The sequence below is a fragment of the Wolffia australiana genome, chromosome 2 (assembly GCF_029677425.1).
Source record: "Wolffia australiana isolate 7733 chromosome 2, ASM2967742v1".
Lineage (NCBI taxonomy): Eukaryota > Viridiplantae > Streptophyta > Magnoliopsida > Alismatales > Araceae > Wolffia > Wolffia australiana.
Genome location: NC_135836.1, coordinates 22,053,837 through 22,080,181, shown reverse-complemented (window position 1 = coordinate 22,080,181; position 26,345 = coordinate 22,053,837). Strand labels below are relative to the sequence as shown.

Below are 26,345 nucleotides of genomic sequence, written 5' to 3'. Positions count from 1 at the left end.
ATATTAAACCAAGTTACAGTTCAAACGTCACAGATCTTCTTCTGCCGTCTGCTCTACAAGCAAAGACCGGCCAGTGAATAGCAGGCAGCGAACCAAGAATGAACCGAGGAGTGTATGAAGATCTGAAACCTTCAGCCGCTGTTCCAGTTGGTAAGCCATTTACGATTCCTTCTAATCCCCGCGATATTCTGTCGTTCTCATTTTGTGTAAATTTTCTCCTTCTTGAGGTTCAATTAAGTTCAAATTAGAGGGAATTATTCGTTGGTGAAGTTCATGGATTAGCGTATGATCTCAGGAATTCCGAATCCGTAGAAAAAATTGGCTTTTTTGCTCGAGCCTAGTTTCTTCGAAACAGTTGTGGCGTTCTTCTTATTTTCCTCCGGCGGTTGATTCGAGGCAGTTGTCGGCTTCTTATCGTTGTCTTACGACGGTTCCTTTGAAACAATTCTGGACTTCTAATCATCTTCCTCCAAAGGGGTAATTACATTAGGCGCCGTGTTTATAGGTTTTGCGGCATGTTTAGTGAGTACACTTTTGCGTAGATTTCTCTTAAATTATTTCTGGTGTTTTAGTTTTGGGGTTTCCTTTGCTACTCATTTTACTTCGAAGAGTTATTATGATGATGATTATGTTGATATGGATGTAATAGAAAGAACCTTGCGAATCTATTTTCGTTGTAGTTGTATTTAAAAAAAGATTTTTCCACAAATCTAGGTTTAGATGCATATTTCTTTCGATGCCCGTGCGTTTTAGTAACACGGGCCTACCATTTCCAATTTTTTTTTTTTGTTGATCTTCTGTTACTGAAAAGTCGTCCTGACGTAGCTGATACATTATATGGTACGGAAAGCTGAAAAGATGAAACTGATTTCTTCAAGATGAAAATACATTGATGGACATACGAAGAGGGCCCTCTTTAGAATGCAACTTGTTGGAAAACAAGAAAAGTACGGGAGCATCAAACCAAGAAATGAGAGTAGGGACATCAGATCATCAATCGAGCAGCAAAAGAGCGCAAGGTTCACGCTAGGAAAATATAGCCGAAGAGCAGAAGTTTTTGAAAAACACAAAATAGGATGTCTTTTACCCTGGGGGGAAGCCCTTATTTACACAGAATGATTCTCGGATGCACTATCCATGAGTTGGACAGGAGTTTTATGACTTTTTTTTAACATAAAAATATGCTTTTTTTTAACAATCATACATTGATGTTAAATGCAATTATATAGGGCTTATGGTAAAAACATAAAAAGCTTTAGATACTGCCATCGAAGGCAATATCATATTCCCTGTACTTTTCAGCTGTTACTTCCCAAGAAATTAAATAAATGGAAGCTAGGTGGAGGCGTTGAACTTGAGGATTCATGATGGATGAAGCTTCCTTCTTGGGTGATGATACACTCTCAGACAATTGGAAGGCAATAAAAGTGTGGGGAACATAAGGGGGATGGGAGTGAACTATGAATTATCAGCGATAGAAGAAGGTGAGGAGAGGTGGAAGAAAGACAGAGGATAACTTGGACAACAAGCCAGATCTGCCCAGTCTTCCTCGGATTGTGAAAGTTCCCGTGCTCCAGTCAGGGCGCTGCCTAAACTAACTTCACAAAAATTGTCTTTCTCTGCCCATTATGTCCCGCCCCATTTTTATAGCATCCTGCCTTATTAGTAGAGGCCGCCAATCCTTTATGTTGACGGGCGCATTTTTTATTTTCCATAGGCTAGGGAAAGACTTGTATCAGGTTACATTATGTGCCTCCGTACATTGTGTATGTGAGCCTAATAAGTTATTAATCTATTGAGGAATACGATTCTTATGTTTCCAATATTTTCTTGATGTATATTTGACCTCATTTTCAGCATCAGCTTTTCCTCTGCGAGGGAATTTCTACTCTTTCACTAGTCGATGCCAAAATCTTTGTAGTAACTTGACAAACTCGAATCCTAATTTTAGTTGTTTTTAGTTGTCTTACTTATAAATGAGGATGTTCTACGTCTAAGTTAAAATTTATATGTTTTATCTCATTTTGTGTTATGTTTCAAATATCACCAATTCAAATCACGAGCCATTCATGCATATCCTTTTTGATTTTATGTTTACTCAGAGCCTTTCTCTGCAGCAAATTCTGGACAGTCTCTACCCAGAGCCAAGACTTTGCCAAAGGATGCAAAAGAAACTGAGCACTCAGAGGCATCGACGAGTCACTTACACTTTGGAAGATCAAAAACTGAGAGACGTAAACACAACCAACATGATGATCCTGCCGCTCAAATATTTGATGAGAATATTTCCGACAAGAAGAAGGTCTGTACTGATAAATTTTTTTATTCTGTGCCTGTTGCTGGAAATAATATTGCCATGTGTCTTGCTGACAAAGTAATCTTTTAAATATCGAGAAAGAGATTCAAGATCAATTGCTTCTTTTAAATGAAGCAGAAAACACTGTCTAGATGTCTTTGCTACAAATCTATTGATTGCCTATTTAATGTAACCGCCAATCTAAAGTTCATGAATACTGTTAGCTTTCCTGGTAGCCATTAGTTTTCTCCTTACTTTTTGTCTTCCCGTCTGTAGATCTCATATAAAAGGATCACTTATGGGACCTAGTGCATAATAGACCATGACCATCTAATCTATCCAGTAATTAAAACCGGACAATCTCAGTTAATGAAGCAGAAGAGTTCTGGCAATAAACCCCATCCCCTTGATTTGCAGCACATGAGGAAGATGAGCGGGCTGTTTCTGAGGAGTACAATTGAAGTGGAGATACTAACTCATGGACAATAAAACTGTAAATACAAGTCACATCTTCCCTGAGTTTTTATAAGTTTCATCTTAGTAAATCTTGTTCTTTCCTGAGGTTGCAAGTTCTTCAAAACTTTGACTCATCAACTGTGCTGGGTATTCCTTTCGCATGGTGGCTGAAATCTATATTTATTGAGTATTTGTTTCCTGTTGTTGAGTTTGAATGTTGGTGATTGTGCGATGTGTTTCTAGCACCCCTAAGAATATTTTGATCTGCTCTGTTTTGTTTTAGATTAAGATGTTGAATCGCATGGCAACTGTGAAGGGAGATGGAAGTGTGGTGTTTGAAGTTCCAGAGAGTGTCAGAATGAGGCCTGTTGATCTTGCGTCTGAGGAAGTAGGCGGCGAGACTGCTGATGAGGAAACCCTGGATGTGACAGATATACCTCCATTACAAATAGTAATGCTCATTGTGGGGACAAGGGGTGATGTGCAACCATTTATTGCCATTGGTAAAAAACTGCAGGTTATTTTTTAAACATTTGTTCTTTTCTCCAATTTTCTCTTTTTATTCCACCTCTTTCCGTGATATCACAATTATTCGTTTGTATTGCTTCCTGGTAGTGAGATTGATTGAATCTTGGACTTCAGCTGTGCTAGAGGATGGCCTTTGCACCTCAAGGGAATTATTGAAGAGGGTAGATGATTCATTTCTAAGAAGATGCTGAATAGAAACTGAGGTGATCTCGCGATTGATGAAGAAGCCATACCATAACAATAAGGATAAAGTTGACCTTTTTTCCATTCATTTTGATATCATTATGTGAAAGATGCATTACATCGGTCATGTATGATGGCCAGTATAGCCTTATACTATGCTCGTCACGTGTGCCTTGCGTGCTGCATAGTAATGCTGTAGCACCTCTCCTCAGACAGAGATGAATGTCTTGCATTCCCAACTTGAACACCAGGACTTCATATTGGTCTCTAGAAAGGACGTTGTTGAGAAGATGAGACAGTTGCTTTGTGGGAATGTAGACAATGTCAATAATCTGGACTCAAGTTTGTCTTTAATTAAGTGGCAGATAATCTTCATGTGATCTGGTTGTGCTGGATATATGATCGTGGGCCAAGCTGTTTGCAGATAAGTTGTTGCAATGGAGGGTGGTAGGTTGCATTAGAGAGAAACCAACTTGTGGAGGATGCCTTGAGAGCTCAAAATTCAGCTTCAGTACTGGACAAGGAAACAATTGACTGCTTCTTGCTTTGCCATGTGACTAAGTTGCTACACAGGAGAGAGCATATCTGTGTGATACAGCATAATCAGAGTCAGTATAAACTTCAAGGCTCTAGGATGTACTTTGGGAAAACATGAGGGTAAGATCAATGGATCATTTCATGTAACGTTGAATCTGGCCAAAAATGAGATATTTTAGGATGGTGCATGAACTGGATAAGAACATTTACGACTTAAGAAATGTTGGGTTGTGCATCAGCCAGATAAATGAGTTTGCCAATAAGTTGATGATAGGTAAGAGGATCAGTGTTGGGTTTGCTATTGTATTGTTCAGGTTTTAGGTTTGCTCTGATCAGATTCGAGACAGGTTGACATGACAGATACCCTGTTTCATCGAGAAGATAATATATATATATATATATTTCAGCTGGGACAGTTTGATACAACTAAACGAGTGACCTAACTCAATGCCTTAAATCTCAACTTTTAATGTCAAATTGATCACTTAGTTGATAATTGTAGCAATCCCCTGGGAGTAGTGTCTGGTGATAATTGTATCATCAACGTATACAATAAGAATGTTGCTGAAGTATGGATTCAACTGCTGATAGACAAGAGTATGTTCCTAGGTGTGGTTAGCATAAAAGGCTGCCATTTCAGCATTCATAGTTTCCTTCCACTGGGGTTGAGCTAGTGCCTCCTGAATAGTTCTGGAAAGATTTATTTGCTCCAGATTCATCAAGAAGATTTTATTCTCAGGAGATGCTATGGTTCCTCGTGGTCTGGCCGCATTAGGTTAGAGAACTGTCATGCCAGACTGTCATGCATTAATGATAAAGATCTCTGGGAAACTGCTTAATCAAGATTGAACATGGAGGGAGTTCCTGATTTTAATCAGAATTATTCTGCTTTCATTTCTTTCAGAATGTCTGTTGCACTGAATTACTTACAGTTCCTCTCCCTTAAAAGAACTGAAAGAAACAAATTCTGAGAAATCGGAACTTGTCTTTCAGATACCTTATTGCATTTCTTCTGATGAATCTGAATCTTTATTGACTTTGTAAAGTTCCGATGAGTCTAGCCAAGGAAGATGCATTCTGATAAGTAGGAACAATACTGAGTGGGAAAGGAGTACTGATGTCAGTTGGTTTGCTAGTTGCCTGCGAAGAGAGATTGGGTGATGAATTAGTGCCGATGCCAGCAGGACTGGATCTGATAACTAGCTCAGCTGCTGTAGAGATAGAAACAGGAAGGGCTCGAATTCAGGTCCGGATAAAATGTCTGGGGCAATATACTTGACTTACAGGGCCTAGAAGTGTGATCCACTCTGCCCATCTTTGAGTCATGTCTAATAGAATCTGAAAGGTGAGTAGTAGCGGAAGATTGAAGGGGCATAGAGAAAGATATGGAAGGCATCAGATATGAGTCTTGCTTGTTAGTATCCGAGGGTTGATGCGAATAATAAAATTTTCATTTGACAAATTTGAGGAGCAGTAGAAGAGAAAATTTTTTTTATTTCATCATCCAAAAGGTTACAAATTTGGTTTTTCACCAAGCATTTATACAGGCCTTTTGAGCCAGCTCCAACGGCTAGTTAAAAAACTAGCCGTTAGACATGTGTGGCGGGTCCCACCCCTATTTTATGGACTCGATAGATGTGCTTCTGGATGTGGGCCTGTTGCTGCATTCTTGGGCCTATTCCTATATTCTTTTGGGCTCATATTCCTTAACACTCCCCCTCAAGTGTAGGAATGCATACTTGTCATTCCAAGCTTGGATCTCAAATTCTTAGTTCTCTTGATAGGTAATCCCTTAGTAAAAATATCTGCACATTGCTCCTCAGTGCTTACGTATTCTGTCTTCAGGTCTCCTCTTTCCAAGTGTTCCTGTATGTAGAACCTGTCTATGTTTACATGCTTCATTCGGTCATGATCTACTGGATCATGTGCTATACTGATGGCCGACTTGTTGTCGCAGCGGATAATGATTGGCCTTAGAAAATTAATCTTCAAATCTTCTAGTAAGTTCTTGATCCAGATTGCTTCATCAATCCCCTTCGACATTGCCCGGAACTCTGCTTCTGTACTGGATTTTGATACTACGCTTTGCTTCTTGCTTCTCCATGTAACTAGATTTCCTCCCAGCATTGTGCAGTATCCCGTAGTTGACCTATAATCAAGGCGAGAACCAGCAAAGTCAGAATCTATATATAAAATAAGATCAAACTTACCTGTTTTCCGGTGAGCAATACCCAGTCCTGGTGTTCCCTTTAGGTACCTGAGAATTCTGTTAGCAGCTTGGAAATGCGAATTTCTAGGTGAGTGCATGAACTGACTTAGTACATTGACAGCATAACTTATATCTGGTCGAGTGTGTGCTAAGTACAAAAGTTTTCCTATTAGGCTCTGGTATGTATTAATTTCTATTCTGGGATCATCCTCATTTAAAGTTAGTCTATGATTAACTTCAATTGGTGTCTCACTTATGTGACAATTTACTTGTTTTGTTTCATTTAGGAGATCTAAAATATATTTTTGTTGGGTCATTAGAATGCCTTCACTCGACCTTGCAAACTCAATGCCTAGAAAATATCTTAAGGGTCCTAGATGTTTAACCTGGAAATTCTTATTCAAGTGTTCTTCTAGTTTCTTTATTTCTTCTAAATTGTTCCCAGTTATGATAATGCCATCTACATACACTATTAATACAGTTAGTAGATCTGGTGTATAATGTTTAAAAAACATAGTATGTTCTCCATTACACTGATTATACCCTAACATTTTCATGGCTTGGGTGAATCTCCCAAACCATGCTCTAGGTGATTGTTTCAATCCATACAACGCCTTTTTCAGTTTGCACACTTTTCCTTTATTCTGTTGGTTCTCATAGCCTGGGGAAATATTCATATAGATTTCCTCCTTTAAGTCTCCATGTAAAAACGCATTTTTAATATCGTATTGGTTTAGTGGCCAGTCTAGGTTAACGGCCAAGGATATAAGAATTCTAATAGTATTCATCTTGGTGACTGGGGCAAAAGTTTCCTGATAGTCAATTCCATATGTCTGAGTATAACCCCTAGCTACAAGTCGTGCTTTATATCTGTCTAAACTTCCATCAGAGTTACATTTAATAGTATAAATCCATCTACAATCTACAGATTTCTTATCCTTCGGTCGATCCACAATTTCCCAGGTTTTATTTTGAACTAGTGCTCTCATCTCCTCATCCATTGCTTCTTTCCAATTAGCAATGTTCATTGCTTCTTTGGTGGTTTTGGGAATGGTAATTTCTTGGATTTTGGTTAAGAATACCTGGTACTTGGGTGATACCTTCTCATAGTTTAAAATGTTTACCATAGGGTATTTCACACATTTTCGAGTCTCCTTTCTCAAAGCAATTGGCCAATGACCACTGACATCTTCACATGTTACTCCCCCTTCAGTGGATGGCTCTCCCCCTTCACCCAAGTCCAGATTGTCTTATTGGTGATCCTTTTTCCTTCGTTGGTAGTATCTAGGATATGGTGTAAGTTGGGATGTTGAAGGCTGTAGTGGATTTTCCTGTTCAGCTCGATCTTCTACCTGGGTGTCTGGTAGTAGATTTTCTTGATCTCTAATATTTGTATTTACTTCTTTATTGAATATTTGGTATCTGTCTGACTGTTGTACCAGCTCAGGTGTAGGATCAGTGGGTATCTCTAGAGTTCCAGCTTCACAATTGAGTATCGAAGTAGTATCTCGATGTGACTCCGTTCCTCTGGGTTTGTAGTAAAATTTTTTTTCATCAAATATAACATCCTTAGTGACAATGTATTTGCGAGTGATAGGGTGATAGAATTTGTATCCCTTTTGTGTGATAGAATATCCTACGAAGACACATTTTATCCCCTTTGTAGACCACTTATTCTGTTTGTGGTTATGATTGTATATATAACCAACACACCCAAATATCTTTGGGGATAGTCCTGTCTTTAGTCTCACATGTGGGTATTTTTCTTCGAGCAAGTCAAGTGGGCTTTTGAAAGCTAAATTACTTGAAGGAATCCTGTTGATAAGATGTACTGCTGTCATCACTGAAAAACCCCATAAGTTTATAAGAACATTCCCTTGTATTAGAAGAGTTCTTCCTTTATCCACTATATCCCCTATTTTCCGTTCAGCTACACCATTCTGCTGAGGAGTATATGGGCATGATGTTTCATGTCTAATTCCTTCAGACCTAAAAAATTCAGTAAGCTCAGTATTAAGGAAATCCTTTGCATTATCACTTCTTAATCCTTGAACTGGATCACCAAACTGTCTTTTTATGAGGTTACATAATCCCTTTAAATTCTTGGTGACCTCATTCTTGTGTTTTAGCAGAAAAATCCAACTATACTGACTATAGTCATCAGTACATACTAGAAAATACTTATTTCCCAGTATGTCAGTTTGTGGAGATGGCCCCCAGACATCGCAGTGAATAATCTGAAAGGGTTTCAGCATTCGTGTGGAGCTCAAAGGATATGTGTTTCTCTTAAATTTTCCCAACTGACATGCTTCACAAACTAAGTTTTCGACAACAATGTCTTTAAACAGATTTGGATACAAGTGTTTCAGGAGATGGAAGGATGGATGACCCATTCTTTGATGGATCTCTATGATATTTTCTCCAGGAGGTATCCTCACTGCTGCCACTTTTGATGTCTCTTCGGGGTGATCCAAGGGAAGGTAGTAAAGCCCATGATGAACCTTAGCTAGTCCAATCCTCCACCCGTGCTCCTTATGACACAAATAAGCGTCTAAGTTATCAAATAAAATACTGTATTCTTTACTGAGATTAAGTTTATGGACAGTTTTGGTACATGCAATACTTGTTTTAGTTCACCAAGATTTTTAACATGTAAATTGCCGATGCCAATTACTTGTAGTAATGTACCATCAGCCGTTTGGACATACTTATCAGGATTTACTGTCTCATATGTCATAAAGAAATCCTTCCTTGATGACATATGATCTGTGGCTCCTGAATCTAAAATCCAAGCACTTGTTGGATTTTGAGTAAGTAATGTAAGAGAATGGTTTAGATATTCCTCACCAGAGTTCGCCAGAGATGTTGACCCGATGACGGTTCCAGAGTTAATAAACGACTTTATATTCTGTAATTCTTGCATCATTCTCTGGAAGTCCTGGGCTGAAGGAAGACAGTCAGAAGATTTCTGACCTTCTCCGGCTTCCCCTTGTTGCATCATCATATGGGCTCGAGCAATATGAGGTGGCTTGCCATGAAGTTTCCAGCACTTGTCCTTGATATGCCCCTTCTTTTTACAGTAGTTGCATACAAGGTCTTCTTTGTTTCTACTTTCAGATTCACTCCTTTGTTGATTTTGAGCTCTAGCTGTATGGGCTGTACTTTCAATGGAACCTCTTACTGAGTTGAGCCTGCTTTCTTCTTGCATAACTTTAGACACAGCTTCATCAAATGTAGGCTCATCTTCTCTGTTGTAGAGTTGACTCCTGACCATTTCAAACTCTGGTCGAAGTCCATGTAAGAACTGACACAATCTATTTGTCGCCTCATGTGCTCTTGCAACTGGATCTGTAGAGGGAGGTCTACAATGATCCAATTCATTATGAATATCTCGCAATTTATTTGAATAGGTCAGTACATCCATTTCTCCTTGCTTGAGCGTGTAACATTGTACAATGAGATCTATAATCTTGGCTCTGTCATTCTTCTTAGAATGGTTCCGATGAACAGCTTCCCATAGTGTTCTGGCTGTTTCATAGGAAGAGTATTGAACTAGCCGGTCAGCAGAGATGGAGTCAAGCATCCATCCGAATACAAGCTCCTCCTCTACTACCCATCTTGGAAATTGTGGATCAGTTTCTGGTGGATGATTTTCTGTAAGGTGATGTGCCAGCTTCCTGGGCTTTAGAGCAGCTTGAACTGTTCTTTCCCATAATAATAAGTTTCTGCCATTGAAAATATTGCATTTTGCCATGATTGGGAGGGTAGTAATCCATCTATCGGTGAGAGTCATCTGATTCTCCGATGATGGTGTTACTTCTTCAGATGTAAGCTTGGCCACTAACTTGCAGAAAAAACACCCACTTGTAAATAACAAAAAATTTGGCTAACCTTTAGAGTGGGATGAATCCTCCCTTGACTGCAACCAGGAGCTTTAGAACAGAAATAGTCCTCCCGTGGGATGACTCTGGCGCAAAGAAAAAACTTCAGAGATCACTTGGTTGGCTCTGATACCATGACAAATTTGAGGAGCAGTAGAAGAGAAAAACAATTTTATTTCATCATCCAAAAGGTTACAAATTTGGTTTTTCACCAAGCATTTATACAGGCCTTTTGAGCCAGCTCCAACGGCTAGTTAAAAAACTAGCCGTTAGACATGTGTGGCGGGTCCCACCCCTATTTTATGGACTCGATAGATGTGCTTCTGGATGTGGGCCTGTTGCTGCATTCTTGGGCCTATTCCTATATTCTTTTGGGCTCATATTCCTTAACATCATTTATTAAAGGTAACATCCTCAGAGATCAGGTTACGTTGTGTGGGAGGATGATAACAATTATAGGCCTTTTGAGTGTTGGAATAGCCAAATATAGAAGGAAGAGCCTGGGGAACTAATTTTGTAGTTCAGTGGGGATATAGATGTACATAGCTTTGATGCCGAAAGAGATTAAGCGCCAAATCATGGTGTGGCTGAGGAGTTTGCAAGTACTAGTAGCCACTTCTAACTGGGTTTTGCCATTGAGAGACATCGTAGGACGCCTATTTATGAGGTTAGTTGAAAGCTTTGCAGCTTCCTCATCAGAAAGTTTGGGCCATTACTCTGGATGATGAAGAACTTTGGTTTTTTATAAAATATGCTCAAGTTTCCTTTCAGCCACTTCGTTCTGGCAAGGTCTATGCACACAAGAGAACTCATGTATTATATCTTTATCCCTAAAGATGTTTTTTATTGTAGAATTTTTAAATTCTCATTCATTATCTGTTTGAAAACATTTAATTAGTGGACCATCCTTTCGAGTAATCATAGTCACTTGGATTCGCTTACTGACATCATCTGTAAGAATTAAAAATCAGTGAAAACCATGTAAATCAGCAAATGGATAAGGTCCCCACACATTGCAGTGAAATAATACATACACACTGGTAGAGGAGGAATCGGTAGAAGCATGAGTACTCAGTTTACGTTTAGGGAACAAAATTATCCGTACGACAACCCTGGCAGATATGACAGGAAGGATGTCGTAGCTGGCCCTGCAGAATCCAAGCTTGGTCTTCCTCTTATGATGACATGCTAGACGAGAAAACCTCCCCAGCTGTAGGCACCGAGCAGGATGTACCACCACGGGACGAACATTAGTAGAGACCATCCCATATCCTAACTAGCCCCTGACGCAGGACCGCAGCCTTGTCACAAGGAAATGCTTGTTTTTATTTTTATAAGACTGGCCAAGAGGTGAGGGACATGTAAGACATGTAAGAATGCTAAATGGTTTGATCTCCACGCTACCAATCTCAGAAACTGTAACCTGAGTGCCATGAACAGTCCTAGTGTGACTGTATTTTCCATATTTTTTTGAAAGGAAAGCTATGGCATATTTCATATTTTTAGAATTCTGATTTCAAGGAAGTCATATGGTCAGTGGTACCAGAATCTAGATTCCATGATGTGGATGGTCCAAACAAAAATTTTGCAATTCTAAAATATAAAGAGGTACCGAGAAGAACAATAAACGTGAATCCAACAATTCCTAAGAAGATGCAGTCTGTCGTGCAATTTTCCCTGCTCACTTTCTTTGTCAATGTATTGCTCTGCGTCGGTGCTGTCAGTTGTAATCCCACTGTTGATCTTGCTATGCAATTAATTTGCCCAGGCAGGACAGCCATGTAGTTTCTAACTGGTGTCTTTCGTATGCCAATGTCATCTACAATGACTGCACATTAACTGGTCTTTGTCATCTCCACGAGGTCACCTCAGGTTGCATCTTCTTGGGCCCTTGTGATGCAGTCAGTGGTTGCAGTGGGTTGATGTGGTTGTTTCATAATGCTAGTGGAAGTTGAACTGTAGAGATGGCCGGAGGGGTCTGACCTTGAGGACTCTATTGTTGGCGGAAGTTGAACTGTAGAGATGGCAGGAGGGGTCTGACCTTGAGGACTCTATTGTTGGCGAGCATGTGTAACTGTATCTTCAAAATTCAGTCTATGCTCATGGTTGAATAGTTTAGCTTTAGCATTTTCAAATTTTGATCACGTAAAGCATACTGTTTATCCACTGTATTTTCAGTAGGTGGACGATAGAAATCAATTTATTTCCACACTGCGTGAAATTCGTTAGGATACTCTAATGTAGTGTAATTTTCTTGGAGAAGAGTCAGATCTGTTCATGTAGACCATTCTGTCTATCCACTGAATTTGCTGTAGGTGGATGATAGAAATTAATTTCTTTTCACGATGCCTGAAGTTTATTTGCGTGCTCTAATGCAGTGCAATTTTCTTGGAGAAAAGTCGCAGATCCATCTACACGATCAGCAATCTGAGATTCATCTTCCCACATCAAGTATCTTTGCTGAGCGAGATCCTATATTTCCTTGATGTGCTCATTGTCTGTGTATGATTTGCCAATCTCTACACCTCATCGTGACGGCATTTGAGATAACTTGAGTCATTTTCTGCGGGAGGATCATCTGTCAGATGATGCAGTTGGCCATTAGGATGAAGTGTATGTTGAATGTACTTTGTCCAATGATAAAGATTATGATCTGTGAATATATTGTGGCATGGTTTGCAGAAGGTGATACGATCCCTGCCCCTCCTGGAGGAGTCTCATCGTTTGACCATTAAGGGCATCTAATCCCCTCCCCTCCCATGTTCCCCTTGAAATAGCACAGCAGAAGGGCAGACTGGAAGTTATCTTATTGGCTACTCGTGCCCCTCCTCTTCTCTACTCTATGTCCATGCTCCTTCTCCCCCTCTACAATCCCTGTCCTCACGATCATCTCTTCTTCACCACGTCTTCAGGCAGCTTGCCTCCTGTCTATCCCTAATACCCCTTTCCATTTGGCCTTTCCCTTGACGATTTCTGTCCTATCTTCAACACCCCGGGAACTTTTCTCTTGTCTCTGCCTCTCTTGTCTCTCTGTGAACGATAGTGGACGCATCTTTGGTTATTATTGTTAAAACGCCGTAGACGCGAAGCATGGTAGGCCTGCGCCGGGGGAGCAACGCATAGGTTCCGAAGGAAAGGGAGCCCGGACGGTGGAAGAGCCAGGGGAGGCCGAGTCATTTGACGGAAATGGAAGGTTCAGCATGAACGGCTCATTCATTCTTGAAGAGGTTCCGAAGAGTTTACGAGCGGGTTCGATGGCGCTTAGTTAGGAGCTTTTACGAGCGGGAGCGGCAAAGTCGAGCAGTCTCAATTTTACTTGGGATCCCACTACAGGGCAGATCGATCACGTTCCCAAGTCAGGAGTGTGTCTATGTACCAATTGTCCCCCATTGAAATGAGAGTAGTGCCCATATTGGCACCAGAATTCTCTTCCATTTTAGCCATAAATATATAGAACTATCAAATTGAAGAATATGCAGGTAATGGACAACAACAATATGCAGGTAAACAAAAAAAAACACTTGGCATATGACAGAAGAATCAATGAGTTAAATGGATCATGAACTGGTACTTGGTCAGTCGAGCAACCTAGTATAAGAAAAAATAGAGATTAGTCTGTCGGAGAATTTTCCGTCAATTTGTAGAGAACAGTAGAGAACACCTAAAGTTTTCTGGGTGAAAGCAGCAATAAATGGCCCTCAAGAAACGATCGACAGAGACTTCCAAGAAATGACCTATGAGAAAGGACCGATCGTGAGAGGTCCTCTCTGTAGCAGGTGAGGGACAACCGTCAAGAATGAGCTCCAACACCGGGGAGCAAATGAATGCTTTCAGCAGGAGACCCACTGTGTGCTTTTGTGGCAGGAGCGAACATGTTCTTCAGAGGGCAGATGGGAGTCTGGGCAGGGGGGACGAGCTGTAGAGCCAAGAACCGGTATATGTCTGAATCACCGTGAAAGGACCTTCGATATCTCTGATACCATGTGAGATGAATTCACAATTGAGGAAGAAATTGTATCAAAAAAAGAACTGATAGAATTGACTCATTTTTTCTATTCATTCTCTTATCAATTTATAAAATATGCATTACAACAGTCATGGATAATAGTCTTAAAGTATGTGCCTGACGTGTTCCTCACGTGCTGCATAGTAATACCAGAACATAAATGATTCGTCCTCTTGAAAGTTACAGTCGCACCATATTCTAGAAAGAAAATGTTCTAGGTGGTAAGTTCGTCGCAGGGAGGAGGTATGTCGGACCCTTGTGGGACCAGATTATATGAGAATCAAGATGAAGAAAAATTGAAGGGAGGCATTAGTAAACTAACTTTGCAACACTGCCCTTGAACGAGTAAATGAAGACAACCCTGTCCCAAATGTGGTATGCTTTTCTGAATTCCTCCGGTGTAACTGTTAATTCGATAGCAACATGGACTGGCGAGACGTTTGTGTCCATAGTATATCATTAGTATGATTATTATCATCTTAGAAGCAGTTCTAATAAATAACGAATGGAATGAAACCTCAGAATTTTTCGAGCAACCCTTCCAGAGAATATAAATTGCGAAAAGCTTAGGGTAATTTTCTACAAGATGGGCTTTGATGCCATGTTTCTATCCAAGATTGAAGTTACAATTGGAATTAGATGCAAATATTTTATATTTTGTGTCAGTGCAGTCATATGTTTCCATTCAACTGCACAATAAATGATAGAGAGAAAATAGTCTTTATTATCTGTGATTTTAGCATGAAAAAGATGACACCAGCTGTTCTTTCCTGAACCGTAAGTATTGTGGCCATGCCGGAATAGAAAGTTTTTTTTTTTTAAACAAATAATGCGCTTATTTCTATCAGGACTATGGTCATCGTGTACGACTGGCTACTCATGCAAATTTTAAGGAATTCGTGTTGACTGCTGGTCTGGAGTTTTATCCCTTGGGGGGCGATCCTAAACTTCTAGCTGAGTGTGAGTTACTCTCGTGTTCTTTCTGACAAGAGTTATAATGATCCATATAGGAGTTGAATTTGTTGTTTATGGATTTTTTTGTATTTAGACATGGTAAAGAACAAGGGGTTTTTACCGTCGGCACCATCAGAAATTCCAGTACAAAGGAAGCAAATCAAGAGTATCATCTTTTCATTGCTTGCGGCATGCAAGGATCCTGATGATTCTGGCATTCCTTTCAAGCCGGATGCAATAATTGCAAACCCCCCTGCTTATGGTGTGTTTCTTATGTTATTCTTCATTGTTTTGGGCAATGATTATTTCATTTTTTCCTAGTACAATTGACTGTTGATAATTAGTAATCGAAACGAGGCAGCAGTCAGTATTTGAACTTATCTTTAATCAAGTTATATCAAAAAAAAATAGTTAACATATTTGGATGTCCTCACAGTTATTGCATCTTTTGTTCCCGTTGCATATTTTGTTATAATGTAGGATAACATGCTGCTTTTGAATCATATAAGAGATTTTTTTCTTTTTTATGTTGCATAGTTCTCCCCATAAAAGAGTAACAATCAATGAAACTAAGGGTTCTATCCCGACTTTGATTTAGGGCAACAGAGTTAGTCTTACCTCGTCCCTCCTCTTCCTTTCTTTTTTTTTACATCCTGAAAATCTCAACAAAATTTCCAGCGGATGATGTTCCAGCACGTTGATAAAACAAATCATTTTAGATTAAATATCTAATAAATAAAATATTATACCTATCAGTGTATAAATTCAATATCGGTGTATTAAAAAATGATTGCTTCCTTTGAAATGATTTCATTATTTTATTTTCAGCGAAAAGGATACCTAAGGTTGCATTGTTACGTTGACATGTAATATATCCTGGTATATCTCATGCAACTTTATATTTGCCGCTTGAACTTTAGAATGTGTTAGTTAAGTGCTTATCCTCCTATTGGGCCCTATTCTATAAGCCCTTTAGGAGCTCTTATTTCCTCTCTCTCATAGGGTATAAATACCCCAATGTAAGCCACTTACTCTTTTATGTCAATCTATTCTCTCATTTCTCAACCTCCATCGACCCTTCTTCTCCTCCAAACCCTCTAGGGTTTGTCATGGTATCAGAGCCCTAGGGCTCCTGATCTTCCCTCTCCTCTCTAGGGTTTGACATCACCCTTTAGGGTTTGAGATCCCCTTGATCTCACCCTCCCTCCCTCCTTCCTCATTTCTAGGGTTTCTCCTTTGAAACCCTAGAAAGGCTGTTCTCTGCAGCCTTCTTGGTTTGATCTCTAGGGTTTGATCTCACGTTCTCACCTGAGGACTTCCGCGCAGAAGCCGCGCAGCAGCCAGCCGCGCGACCAGCCAGCCGCGCGACCAGCCGCCGCGCACAGCCAGCCGCCGCGCGACCAGCCAGCAGCGCACAGCAGCAAGCCGCGCAGCAGCCAGCCGCCGCGCGACCAGCCAGCCGCACAGCAGCAAGCCGCGCAGCCGCTCAGCCAGCGCAGCCAGCCGCGCAGCCCGCAGCGCAGTTTGCCGCACAGCCAGCCGCGCAGCCCGCAGCGCAGTCAGCCGCGCAGCCAGCCGCACAGCCAGCCGCGCAGCCAGCCGCACAGCCAGCCGCACAGCCAGCCGCGCAGCCAGCCGCACAGCCAGCCGCGCAGCCAGCCGCACAGCCAGCCGCACAGCCAGCCGCACAGCCAGCCGCGCAGCCAGCCGCACAGCCAGTCGCGCAGCCAGCCGCGCAGTCAGCCGCGCAGCCAGCCTCACAGCCAGCCGCGCAGCCAGCCGCACAGCAAGCCGCAGCCAGTCAGTTGCTGTGAAGGTCCTCGCACTCCGCCCCGTCCGCTGCAGCCGCCGCCGCCGCCCCCCAGTTTTTTTTCTTGAGGAAACCATGCCTTACACAGAGACCGACTTTGCGGAGAAGCCGCTCTCCTACAAGATCACTCATCCGTTGCCTCTGGTCCCGGAATCAACTCTTCTCCGCGGCCCGAATCTTCTGCAGTTGTCTCGCTTCATCGAGACCACCCTCAAATCCCGTCAACTGTACAAGCACTGCACCGAGGATCCCTTGACCGCCGATCACCCTCACTATGCGGCTTGGGACGCCAAGGAGCAGTTCATTCTTGGGTGGCTGTCCACGTTCACATTGGCCCCCGATTTCTGCGACCGCTTTCCCCATCAGAAAACGGTCAAAGGGTTTTGGGACCAAGCCACAAAATTTTGCGGGCGGGAGAATGATTGGTGGCGCATCTACGCCCTCGCTGCTCAAGCTTCCAACCTGAAACAGGGCTCTCTGTCAATCTCCGATTATGCTCTCGCACACAAGAAGGCGTGGGATGAAGTGGACCACTACCTGCCAACGGACGACCCCAAGTGCAAGACCTATCAGAACATGCTTATCCTGCGCATCATGGGGTTTCTCAACGGCCTAAACCGGGAATATGAGGCCATTCGTCGTCGGGCCCTGCACAACAAAGATGGCCCTCCGGATCTCGAGACGTTGGTGCACCGGACACTTCGGACGGGGGCCGAGCAGCGGTGGGGACGACTCCTGATGACGCACCAGCGGCTGGGCCACCCGCCTTTTGCGACTCTTCAGCGTCTTTCCCCTGAATTATGTTCTGGCTTGGACCTTAAGACCTTGGTGTGTGACGCTTGTCAGTTGGCGAAGCATCGCCGTTCTTCCTTCACTCCGTCCTCGGCTCACACATCTGTCCCGCTGTTCCGGGTGCATAGCGACGTGTGGGGACCTGCCCCGAAACCTAGCTTGAAAGGTCATCGGTACTTCCTTCTACTTGTGGACGAGGCAACTCGCTATACGTGAGTCTACCTCCTCACCGCGAAGTCGGAAGTTGCGCAGAATGTCCGTCATTTTTGTGCGATGGTGGCGACGCAGTTTGGTCGGGGTATCCAGCGGTTTCGCTCGGATAATGCCTGCGACTTCTTCAACAACGACCTCGACGCCTTCTTCGCCGACCGGGGGATCCTCCACGAATCTTCATGCCCTGCCACCCCGGAGCAGAACGGACTAGCCGAACGCCGCATCGGCTATGTCACCTCGACGGCCCGGACGCTCCTTATCGACGCCAAGGCCCCGTGGCCGTATTGGGGCGATGCCGTTCTGACGAGCACCCATCTCGTCAATCGCATTCCCACCCAGCTGTTGGCGTTCTCTAGCCCCCTGGACCGGATGAGCGCGGCCTTCCCCGACACGTGCCTGCGGACGGGTCTCTTGCCACGGATATTCGGCTGCACGGCATATGTCCACGACACGTCTCCGGGCCGGACAAAGCTTGACGCTCGTGCTGTTCGGTGCGTCTTCGTTGGGTACTCCTCTCTTCAGAAGGGGTATCGGTGCTACCATCCGCCGTCTCGGCGATACTTCATCTCGGCAAATGTCACCTTTGCCGAGCATGAACCCTATTTTGGGGACCACTCTTCCTCATCCCGCCTCCCGTTGGATGAGGCTCCCTCGGCTCCCCACTTGGGGCCCGTTCCTCTCTTGGAGCCCACCGCTCCCGCATCTTCTTCCTCCTTCCATGATCCCTCTCCCTTTGATTCTTCTCCGTCGGTGACCCCCGAGGGGCCTTTGGACGTGCTGTCCTCCCCATCTTCGCTTCCCGCAATCCGGCATGCTCCTCCTCTTCCTCCTTCCTCCGATCAGTCCCCTCTCGAGTCATCCTCCTCGCTTCCCGTTGCGCCTCCTCCCCTTGATGACCCTTTCCTTCCCTCCCATGACGAGTCTTCTTCCCCTGCTCCGTCATCTGATTCTCCCGTGGGGGTTTCGCCCTCCCCGAGGACTCCTCCCCACTGCTTCCGCTCATCTTCCGTTGGCCGAGCCATCCTCAACCTCTCTTGACGATGACGACCAGTTGGGATGGCCCATTGCCCTCCGGAAAGGGGTTCGTCAGTGCACTCAGACGCCCCGTTATCCTCTTTCGCATTTTCTTTCCTTCGACCGGCTGAGTACTCCCTACCGGCTGTTTCTTGCTCGCATCGAGTCGGATCCCATCCCTCGCCGCTTAGCCGATGCTATCGCTTCTCCTCATTGGAAAGCGGCGATGGACGAGGAGATGCAGTCTCTACTCCGAAACCGCACTTGGAACATCGTCCCCCTCCCTCTTGGCAAGCGGGCGGTGGATTGCAAGTGGGTCCACACCAAGAAGCATCATGCGGATGGCACCCTTGAGCGCTACAAGTCTCGACTTGTGGCTCGCGGGTTCACCCAATCTTACGGAGTGGACTACTTGACGCGTTCTCACCTGTGGCGAAGATGGAGACCGTTCGCCTCCTCCTGGCCCTCGCGGCTCACTTCCGTGGGCTATCCGACAGTTCGACGTCAAGAACGCCTTCTTGCATGGCGACTTGACGGAGGAGGTGTACATGCAGCAGCCGCCGGGTTACTCTCTCGGCCCCCCTGGCCACGTCTGCCGACTGCGGAAGTCCCTTTATGGACTAAAGCAGTCTCCGCGCATGTGGTTTGGCCGTTTCTCCGCTGTTCTGAAAGCCGAAGGGTACACTCAGAGCAACGGAGATGCCACTTTGTTCTTCCGCCACCGTCCGACCGGGATCTCCATCCTTGCTGTGTACGTCGACGACATCCTCATCACGGGATCAGATGCTGCTGAAGCCGTTCGTCTTAGCACCGCCCTGGCCAAGGAATTTGAGATCAAGGCCCTTGGCCTTCTCCGATATTTCCTCGGCCTTGAGGTGGCGTACTCCTCACGGGGCCTCTTTGTTTCACAGCAGAAGTACGCCGTCGACTTACTGACTTTGACAGGAATGACCGGGTGTGCGCCAGTGAGCACTCCTATCGACCCCAACGTCAAGTTGGGCAAGGGCGAGGACTCTCCTTTGACGAATGCTCACCGCTATCAGCAGTTGGTGGGCAAACTCCTCTACCTGACTCACACTCGGCCCGACATTGCATTCGCGGTCAACCTGCTCAGTCAGTTCATGCACTCACCGAGGGAGATCCACAGTCAAGCCGCCCACCGGGTACTTTCGTATCTCAAGGGCTGCCCGGGCAAGGGACTCCTCTTCCCTCATAGCTCGGACAAGACGGTGAAGGTGTACACCGATGCCGATTTTGCTGGCTCCGTTGTGGATTGTCGGGCTACCACGGGTACTGCACGCGTTCGTTCTTGGCAGCCTCGTCAGCTGGAAAAGTAGCAAGCAGGACAAGGTGTCCCGCTCCAGTGCCGAGGCCGAATTTCGTGCTCTTGCTGATGGGGCAGCCGAGGGACAGTGGATCCACAACATCCTCGCCGATCTTCACGTGACGTATGTGGGACCAATCCACTTCTTCTGTGACAACAAATCCACTATCGCCTTGGCCAAGAACCCCGGACAGCAAGGGCGCATCAAGCACATGGAGCGCAACCGCTATTTCTTCAAGGAACGTATGGACGAGGGCCTCTTCGACCTCGAATACGTCTCCTCTGCTGACCAGGCAGCGGATGTCCTCACCAAGGGACTGTCCCGGCCGCTGCTTCAACGTGCTGTATCCAAGCTCAATATGGACGACATCCATACTTCGCTTGCGGGGGGGTGTTAGTTAAGTGCTTATCCTCCTATTGGGCCCTATTCTATAAGCCCTTTAGGAGCTCTTATTTCCTCTCTCTCATAGGGTATAAATACCCCAATGTAAGCCACTTACTCTTTTATGTCAATCTATTCTCTCATTTCTCAACCTCCATCGACCCTTCTTCTCCTCCAAACCCTCTAGGGTTTGTCAGAATGTTCTATCTTATGATATTTTCTTTGTCTCTACTTAATATTCGGTTTTTCCACCCAACTCTATTTATGTTTGGCTGTGAAACGTTGTTCAGTTGCCATTTTATGTTCTCAGGGATCACTGATTGAATTGTAATGGTTGGATGCTTTTATTCTCGTAGTTAATAATATTTTAATTTCAATGGCTATTTAAAGACTTCAGTTCATCTCCTGATGCAGAAAAGTGCCTTTTCAGGGCATACACATGTGGCTGAGGCGCTGAAAGTACCAATTCATATATTTTTCACTATGCCTTGGACGTAAGTCTCTGAAAGTAGGCTTTTCAAATAATTACATGTCCAATTTTCCTATTTATTGCTGAATGTGGGTGCATGACGTTCTCGTGTTGGCTGGGTTTCAAATGGCCAATCCACTCAAACTGCTCGAACAGTCTTGGCGTTTAATTTAATATCGCTGTCGGTCATCTTAGTTGTCTACAACTTTACGTTGGCAAATTTTAATATCACGTGTTTAATCCTATTTGTTTTGATGTCAGACCCACTTCTCAGTTTCCGCATCCTCTTTCCCGTGTCAAACAGCCTGCAGGTTATAGAGTAAGGTTCCTTTCCTACAATATGTTATTTCTAATTTCATTTTATTTTTGTTGTAGGTATGAAGTTGACGTTGCAACACATAGTTATGGAATCATTGATTTTTCATGCATTTGGTTAAGATTTTGTAATTTCGCTTTCTAGTCCATTTTTTGTTGATTTTAGTATTAATTCTCTGGTCAGGTGCTCTTCTGTCTCCCCTTTCACAAGAAAATAGAGGCAAAATAAAATTTCAAATAGATTACTCTTAAGGTTGAGCATTCCTAATATAAGTACCTGAGTTATTTGGCTTGACCCAACAACGGGGAAAGAGAAAAATAAGTGAAGAGAGGTAAAAATAGTGTACCGGTTGGTCCCAGTAGGGAAAAGTAACAACTACATCGAAATAATATAAGGGACGATAGAGAAGTAGCCCATAGCTCTGAGACCTTGTAACAAGGGTAAGTGGCTAAATGCTGAAAGAATTATGAAAAATATATGTTTCAATACATGAGATAGTGTCCATGGTTCATCCGTTCAATTAATCTGTCAATTACGATTTAGTTTTATCACCTCTCTTTAGTTCTATGCTATTGTCATACTGCTTTTTTTTCTTCAAAAAAAATTGTCATGCTGCTTTTCGTTCTCTTATTAATAAATAACGTGGAATATTCTCAGAATATCTGACGGTATTCCTAACAAAGCAAGACTTTATTTCATTTCTTTACTATGATCTTCTGTTTCTTTATTTTCAACCTCGTATGCCTCTGATTTTAGCTGTTTTGAATCTTCAGCTCTCGTATCAAGTAGTGGACTCCATGATTTGGCTCGGGATTCGAGACATGATAAATGATTTCAGAAAGAAAAAGTTGAAACTTCGACCTGTGACGTATTTAAGTGGTTCTCAAGGGTCTGCATCAGATATTCCCACGGGATACATTTGGAGCCCTCATTTAGTCCCTAAGCCAAAAGGTTTGTGAATTCCTTGTCAGACATTAATGCTAGAGATGGTCACAGTTGGGGTGCTGAAATTTGCTCCAAGTAGGGAAATTTCCTATGGCCCCAACACCTTGGGCGGTGAATGGGCCGTTATGGGGCAGAAATCCTAACTGGCCACCACCCAAAACTACCTTGCCACAAGACTAGATGACAAAAAAGTTCATTTTATTTAATGCCAAAAAAATACATTTTGAACAGGTTTTGAACTGACGACCGTGTCACACAGATGGAACCTGTTAATCAATCACCTACATGAGTCACTGATTTAGTTTGCTATTTTGTTTATCAATCAAAATTGCCCATTCGCTCTGCACCAGGCCTTGTGTGGTGAGTGGAGCAAATGCTTAGTGGAATGTGTAAAGGGCAGTTAGAAAATTCGCTCTGTACCAGGCCTTGGGTGGCAAGCGGACCATCCCTAATTAACTCTGTTGATGGTTACAAACTGGACATAATCTGATGCCTTCCTAAACGTGAATGTCGCAAACAGGAATCGGCATTTTCAAATTTGGTATGGATAGAGTATGATCGGGATTTGTGCTGTATAATTTGAAGTTAACCTGGATAGAGGGTTTCCATGTCATCATTTTGCTAGTTTTTTTGTTTCATCCTTTATGACTAGTTGTTTTTGTTTTTTTACATTTTCAGATTGGGGACCCAAAATTGATGTAGTGGGTTTTTGTTTTCTTGACCTTGCGTCAAACTATGAGCCTCCTAAAGATCTAGTGAAGTGGCTGGAAGCTGGAGAAAAGCCAATATATATTGGTTTTGGAAGCCTTGTGAGTACCATCGTTTTCACTTTCCTTGGACATTTTACTATAGTTCTTTATGTCTGGACTTATTGCTGTAATTTTTGCCATAATTCTTATCCGAACTGTGCAATAAAGTAATTGATAACTCTTCCACAGTGCAGTGGCAGTCTACATCCCCACTTATATATTGTTCTTTATGTCCCATTTGTAATCATCATAGATACAAATCACTGTCATTGGCTTGTCATAGTCCTGTCATTTTATCTCTTATAAAAAACAGACCTCAACTTGACGATGACAATCACCAATTCGTCTGCAGTACCCTGATAATCCTAATCCCCTCTTTTCATCATGTCTACAGTGACGAATCATCATCATCATTTGTTGAAATCATCCAAAAATGCTCCTAACGTCGTGCCTTTGGCTTGACATTGTATTTTGATTGTCTCACCATTGATCTTGAGCTAAAAAATGGACCACAAAGGTGGGGTGACAATGACATAACGATTCTTGTGCAGTGCCTTGATAATACGAATCCCCACTTTTCATTGTGATGACACTGACGCTAATGAATTATCTTCGCCATACACAACTCGTCACTCATCTCCTACCAAAAATGTAGAAAAATTGGGGATGAGGACTACAAATTTGTAATCTTCTATAAATCCTAGTTGGAAGCAGAGTCATGAGATATTCATCATGGGTTATTGTCTTAGCTCCCAGGGCTTTGAGCTCCTCCCATCACCCTGCTCGTCTCTCTGATACGCAGATCTTCACCAATTGTCACTTTGAAGAGAAATCTTGAAGAAAATGGTCAATGCACTGGAACTGAGGCCCAAATCCAATCCAAATGTATCTGTAGTATCCAAGGTAATAATCAAGAGAGAGAGATAGAACGAATTAGACATGAACAGTGGCATCTTTGGTAGACTCCAGCCGCAGTGGCATCACCCTGCTCCAGCCTCAGGTCAATCCAAAGGCTGTTCAAGTTTCAAATCTTGAAATGTCGGGCTACTTTCTTGTAAATAACATATTACTTCCCAGCACTGACGACATTCCAAATGTCAACACTAATGCTTAATTAAGCTATTGTTATGACAAATGACTCAAATTCTTGAGAAAAGCTTTTAATATTCTCCGACAGGCGTTATGAATAATAACCCTGTTGAAAGTCACCTTGTGGTATTCTCCAGTTTGGTTTTTATCCCCCACAAGATGAGAATAATCTTCATTTCCTCCATCTATACTTTCCATGGTAGTGTTATTTTATGTGACTGTTCTATTGTAAACAAGTCAGCGGTGGAATTTGAAAATTAAACTGTTATATTCCTTTCAACTTTATTCTCTCTTGTTTAGAGTGCTCTTGCTTTTACATACTGGATTCGAGGGGTTTCTATTGGAACACACAAGTTCTTTGCTAAGTTTAACCTTTGTACGGATTTGGTTTGTGAAAAAGCTATATTTTAAAAAACGTTGAGCCCTATCGCAGCCTGTCCAAGAACCTCACAGGATGACAAATATTATTGTCGAGGCGTTGGAGGAAACAGGACAACGAGGGATCATTAACAAGGGATGGGGCGGTCTTGGGGAGTGTAAGTTGTTACTTGTTGAGTTTCCAGTCTGTAATTCAATCATCTTCTGCATGATATTTTTTATTTTCATTTCATTTACAGTGGCCGAACCCAAAGAATTCATTTATCTGCTGGACAACTGCCCCCACGACTGGCTTTTTTCTCACTGCAAGGCCGTGGTAGGGCACATCTTCTCATTCTGCCTATTATCTCTCTTGATTGACAAATCTTCAGTTCATCTCGAAAAAAGAAAGAAAGAAGTTGATTGAAAAGTGGATTTCTTTCTTTGTTGCGAAAAAAGAAAGAAGTTCCCGTTGCTCGAAATCTACTATTTTTCCACTATTTAAGTTTCTGAATAAGGTTCAAAATTTGACCAATATAAATGCAATTTTTATATTGTGTATTTAATTGCAATGTAGCTTTTTTACTTTGTATGAAGTTCGGATCGTCCTAACTTCATCACTGAATATTTTAGGTGCACCATGGCGGCGCCGGGACAACTGCGGCGGGTCTCAAAGCTGCCGTAACCATGCTCATCATAATTTCTTGCGTTATATTTGTAATTTATAACTCTGTTTATTTTCTATTATTGGATCTGATAATCGGCTCCCATTCGCGCCGCAGTGCCCCACGACGATCGTGCCTTTCTTTGGTGACCAGCCCTTTTGGGGAGACCAGGTCCACGCCAGAGGTGTGGGCCCCGTGCCTATCCCCGTTGACCAGTTCTCGCTGCCAAAGCTGGTCGACGCCATAAATTATATGCTGCAGCCTCAGGTACGAAGACTTGTCAAACATTGACAAAAATGTTGACCGTTGACTGAAGATGAGGCGGTGGAATTTAATCGGTTGGTTCGGCGTAGGTGAAGGAGAAGGCGACTAAGCTGGCGGGGGCGATGGCGGCGGAGGACGGCGTGAAGGGCGCAGTGATGGCATTCTTCAAGCATCTGCCGCGGAGGGGCCGGGAGCCCCTTCCGGGCCCGGCACACCCCGATTTTTTCCGGCCTTGTTTCGGGCCCATTAAGAAATGCTTCGGCTGTTCCTGATTCGTATTCTTTCTCCCTACTTTATATATATATATATCTATTATGTAAAACTTCGTCCCTTGTCATGGAAGCCGTTTGATTCCCTTGTATCTGATGTAATTAATGAAAAGCATGTGCTTGCTTGAAGTTGTGTATAAAAAATGCTGTTTGGTGGATGTTGTGTATGAATTTTTTATCTGTTACCTTAGTTTGGTTGACTTTTTGACTTGTCATCGACTTGGCCAATTCTATGACTGACTGGCCCATCATACTTTAGAACAAACTCCATGGCCAATCTGATAGATCAGAGAGGATGTACAAATTATATTTTATTATTTAATGAAAGAGTTGTTTTTGATAAAGATAAAAAAAAGAGATAGAGGATTAACATTTTTAATAAGCTGATCAGATCCAGAGAATGAATTGATTGATCGAGTTGGGTGAGCTAATTTTTGATGGTCTATTTTGGCCGAGTTGGTTTAGGCGACTTGTCATTAACTTGGTCAATTCAACCAACTGATTCAACAAATTTAGACTTTGGATAAACTTTTTTCAACTCTGCGTCAAACCAGTGTATCCAGGCCGATTGTTTGACCTTCGATCCCATGATGGCGAGTAGAGAGAGAGAAAGAGGGGGGAGAGAGAGAGAGGGAGA

General features: G+C 43.0%; 1 protein-coding gene across 4 annotated transcripts; it reads left to right on the top strand.

Annotated features, from left to right (window-relative positions):
* The first annotated feature begins 4 nt into the window (after positions 1 to 4).
* Positions 5 to 25,918, top strand: SGT (UDP-Glycosyltransferase superfamily protein). 4 transcript variants are annotated; one of them, XM_078571503.1, is made up of 14 exons: positions 5 to 150; positions 2,118 to 2,302; positions 3,036 to 3,269; positions 14,945 to 15,056; positions 15,145 to 15,312; positions 21,016 to 21,079; positions 21,316 to 21,373; positions 22,144 to 22,321; positions 22,994 to 23,124; positions 24,587 to 24,689; positions 24,771 to 24,847; positions 25,144 to 25,191; positions 25,293 to 25,442; positions 25,529 to 25,918. In XM_078571503.1, the coding sequence occupies exons 1-14, from the start codon at positions 99 to 101 to the stop codon at positions 25,709 to 25,711; spliced, it is 1,743 nt and encodes a 580-aa protein (XP_078427629.1). In that variant the 5' UTR covers positions 5 to 98; the 3' UTR covers positions 25,712 to 25,918. The 4 variants fall into 4 exon arrangements, with proteins under 4 accessions (XP_078427629.1, XP_078427630.1, XP_078427628.1 ...); XM_078571502.1 differs by having other exon boundaries at positions 38 to 150; positions 2,103 to 2,302; XM_078571504.1 differs by lacking the exon at positions 15,145 to 15,312 and having other exon boundaries at positions 37 to 150; positions 2,103 to 2,302.
* The last annotated feature ends 427 nt before the right edge of the window (positions 25,919 to 26,345 follow it).

Coding starts and splice junctions, on each gene's coding strand:
- SGT (XM_078571502.1), top strand. CDS start 99: ATGAACCGAGGAGTGTATGAAGATCTGAAACCTTCAGCCGCTGTTCCA. Junction 15,057..15,144: donor TCCTAAACTTCTAGCTGAGT/GTGAGTTACTCT, acceptor TTTTGTATTTAG/ACATGGTAAAGAACAAGGGG. Junction 24,848..25,143: donor TTTCTCACTGCAAGGCCGTG/GTAGGGCACATC, acceptor TGAATATTTTAG/GTGCACCATGGCGGCGCCGG.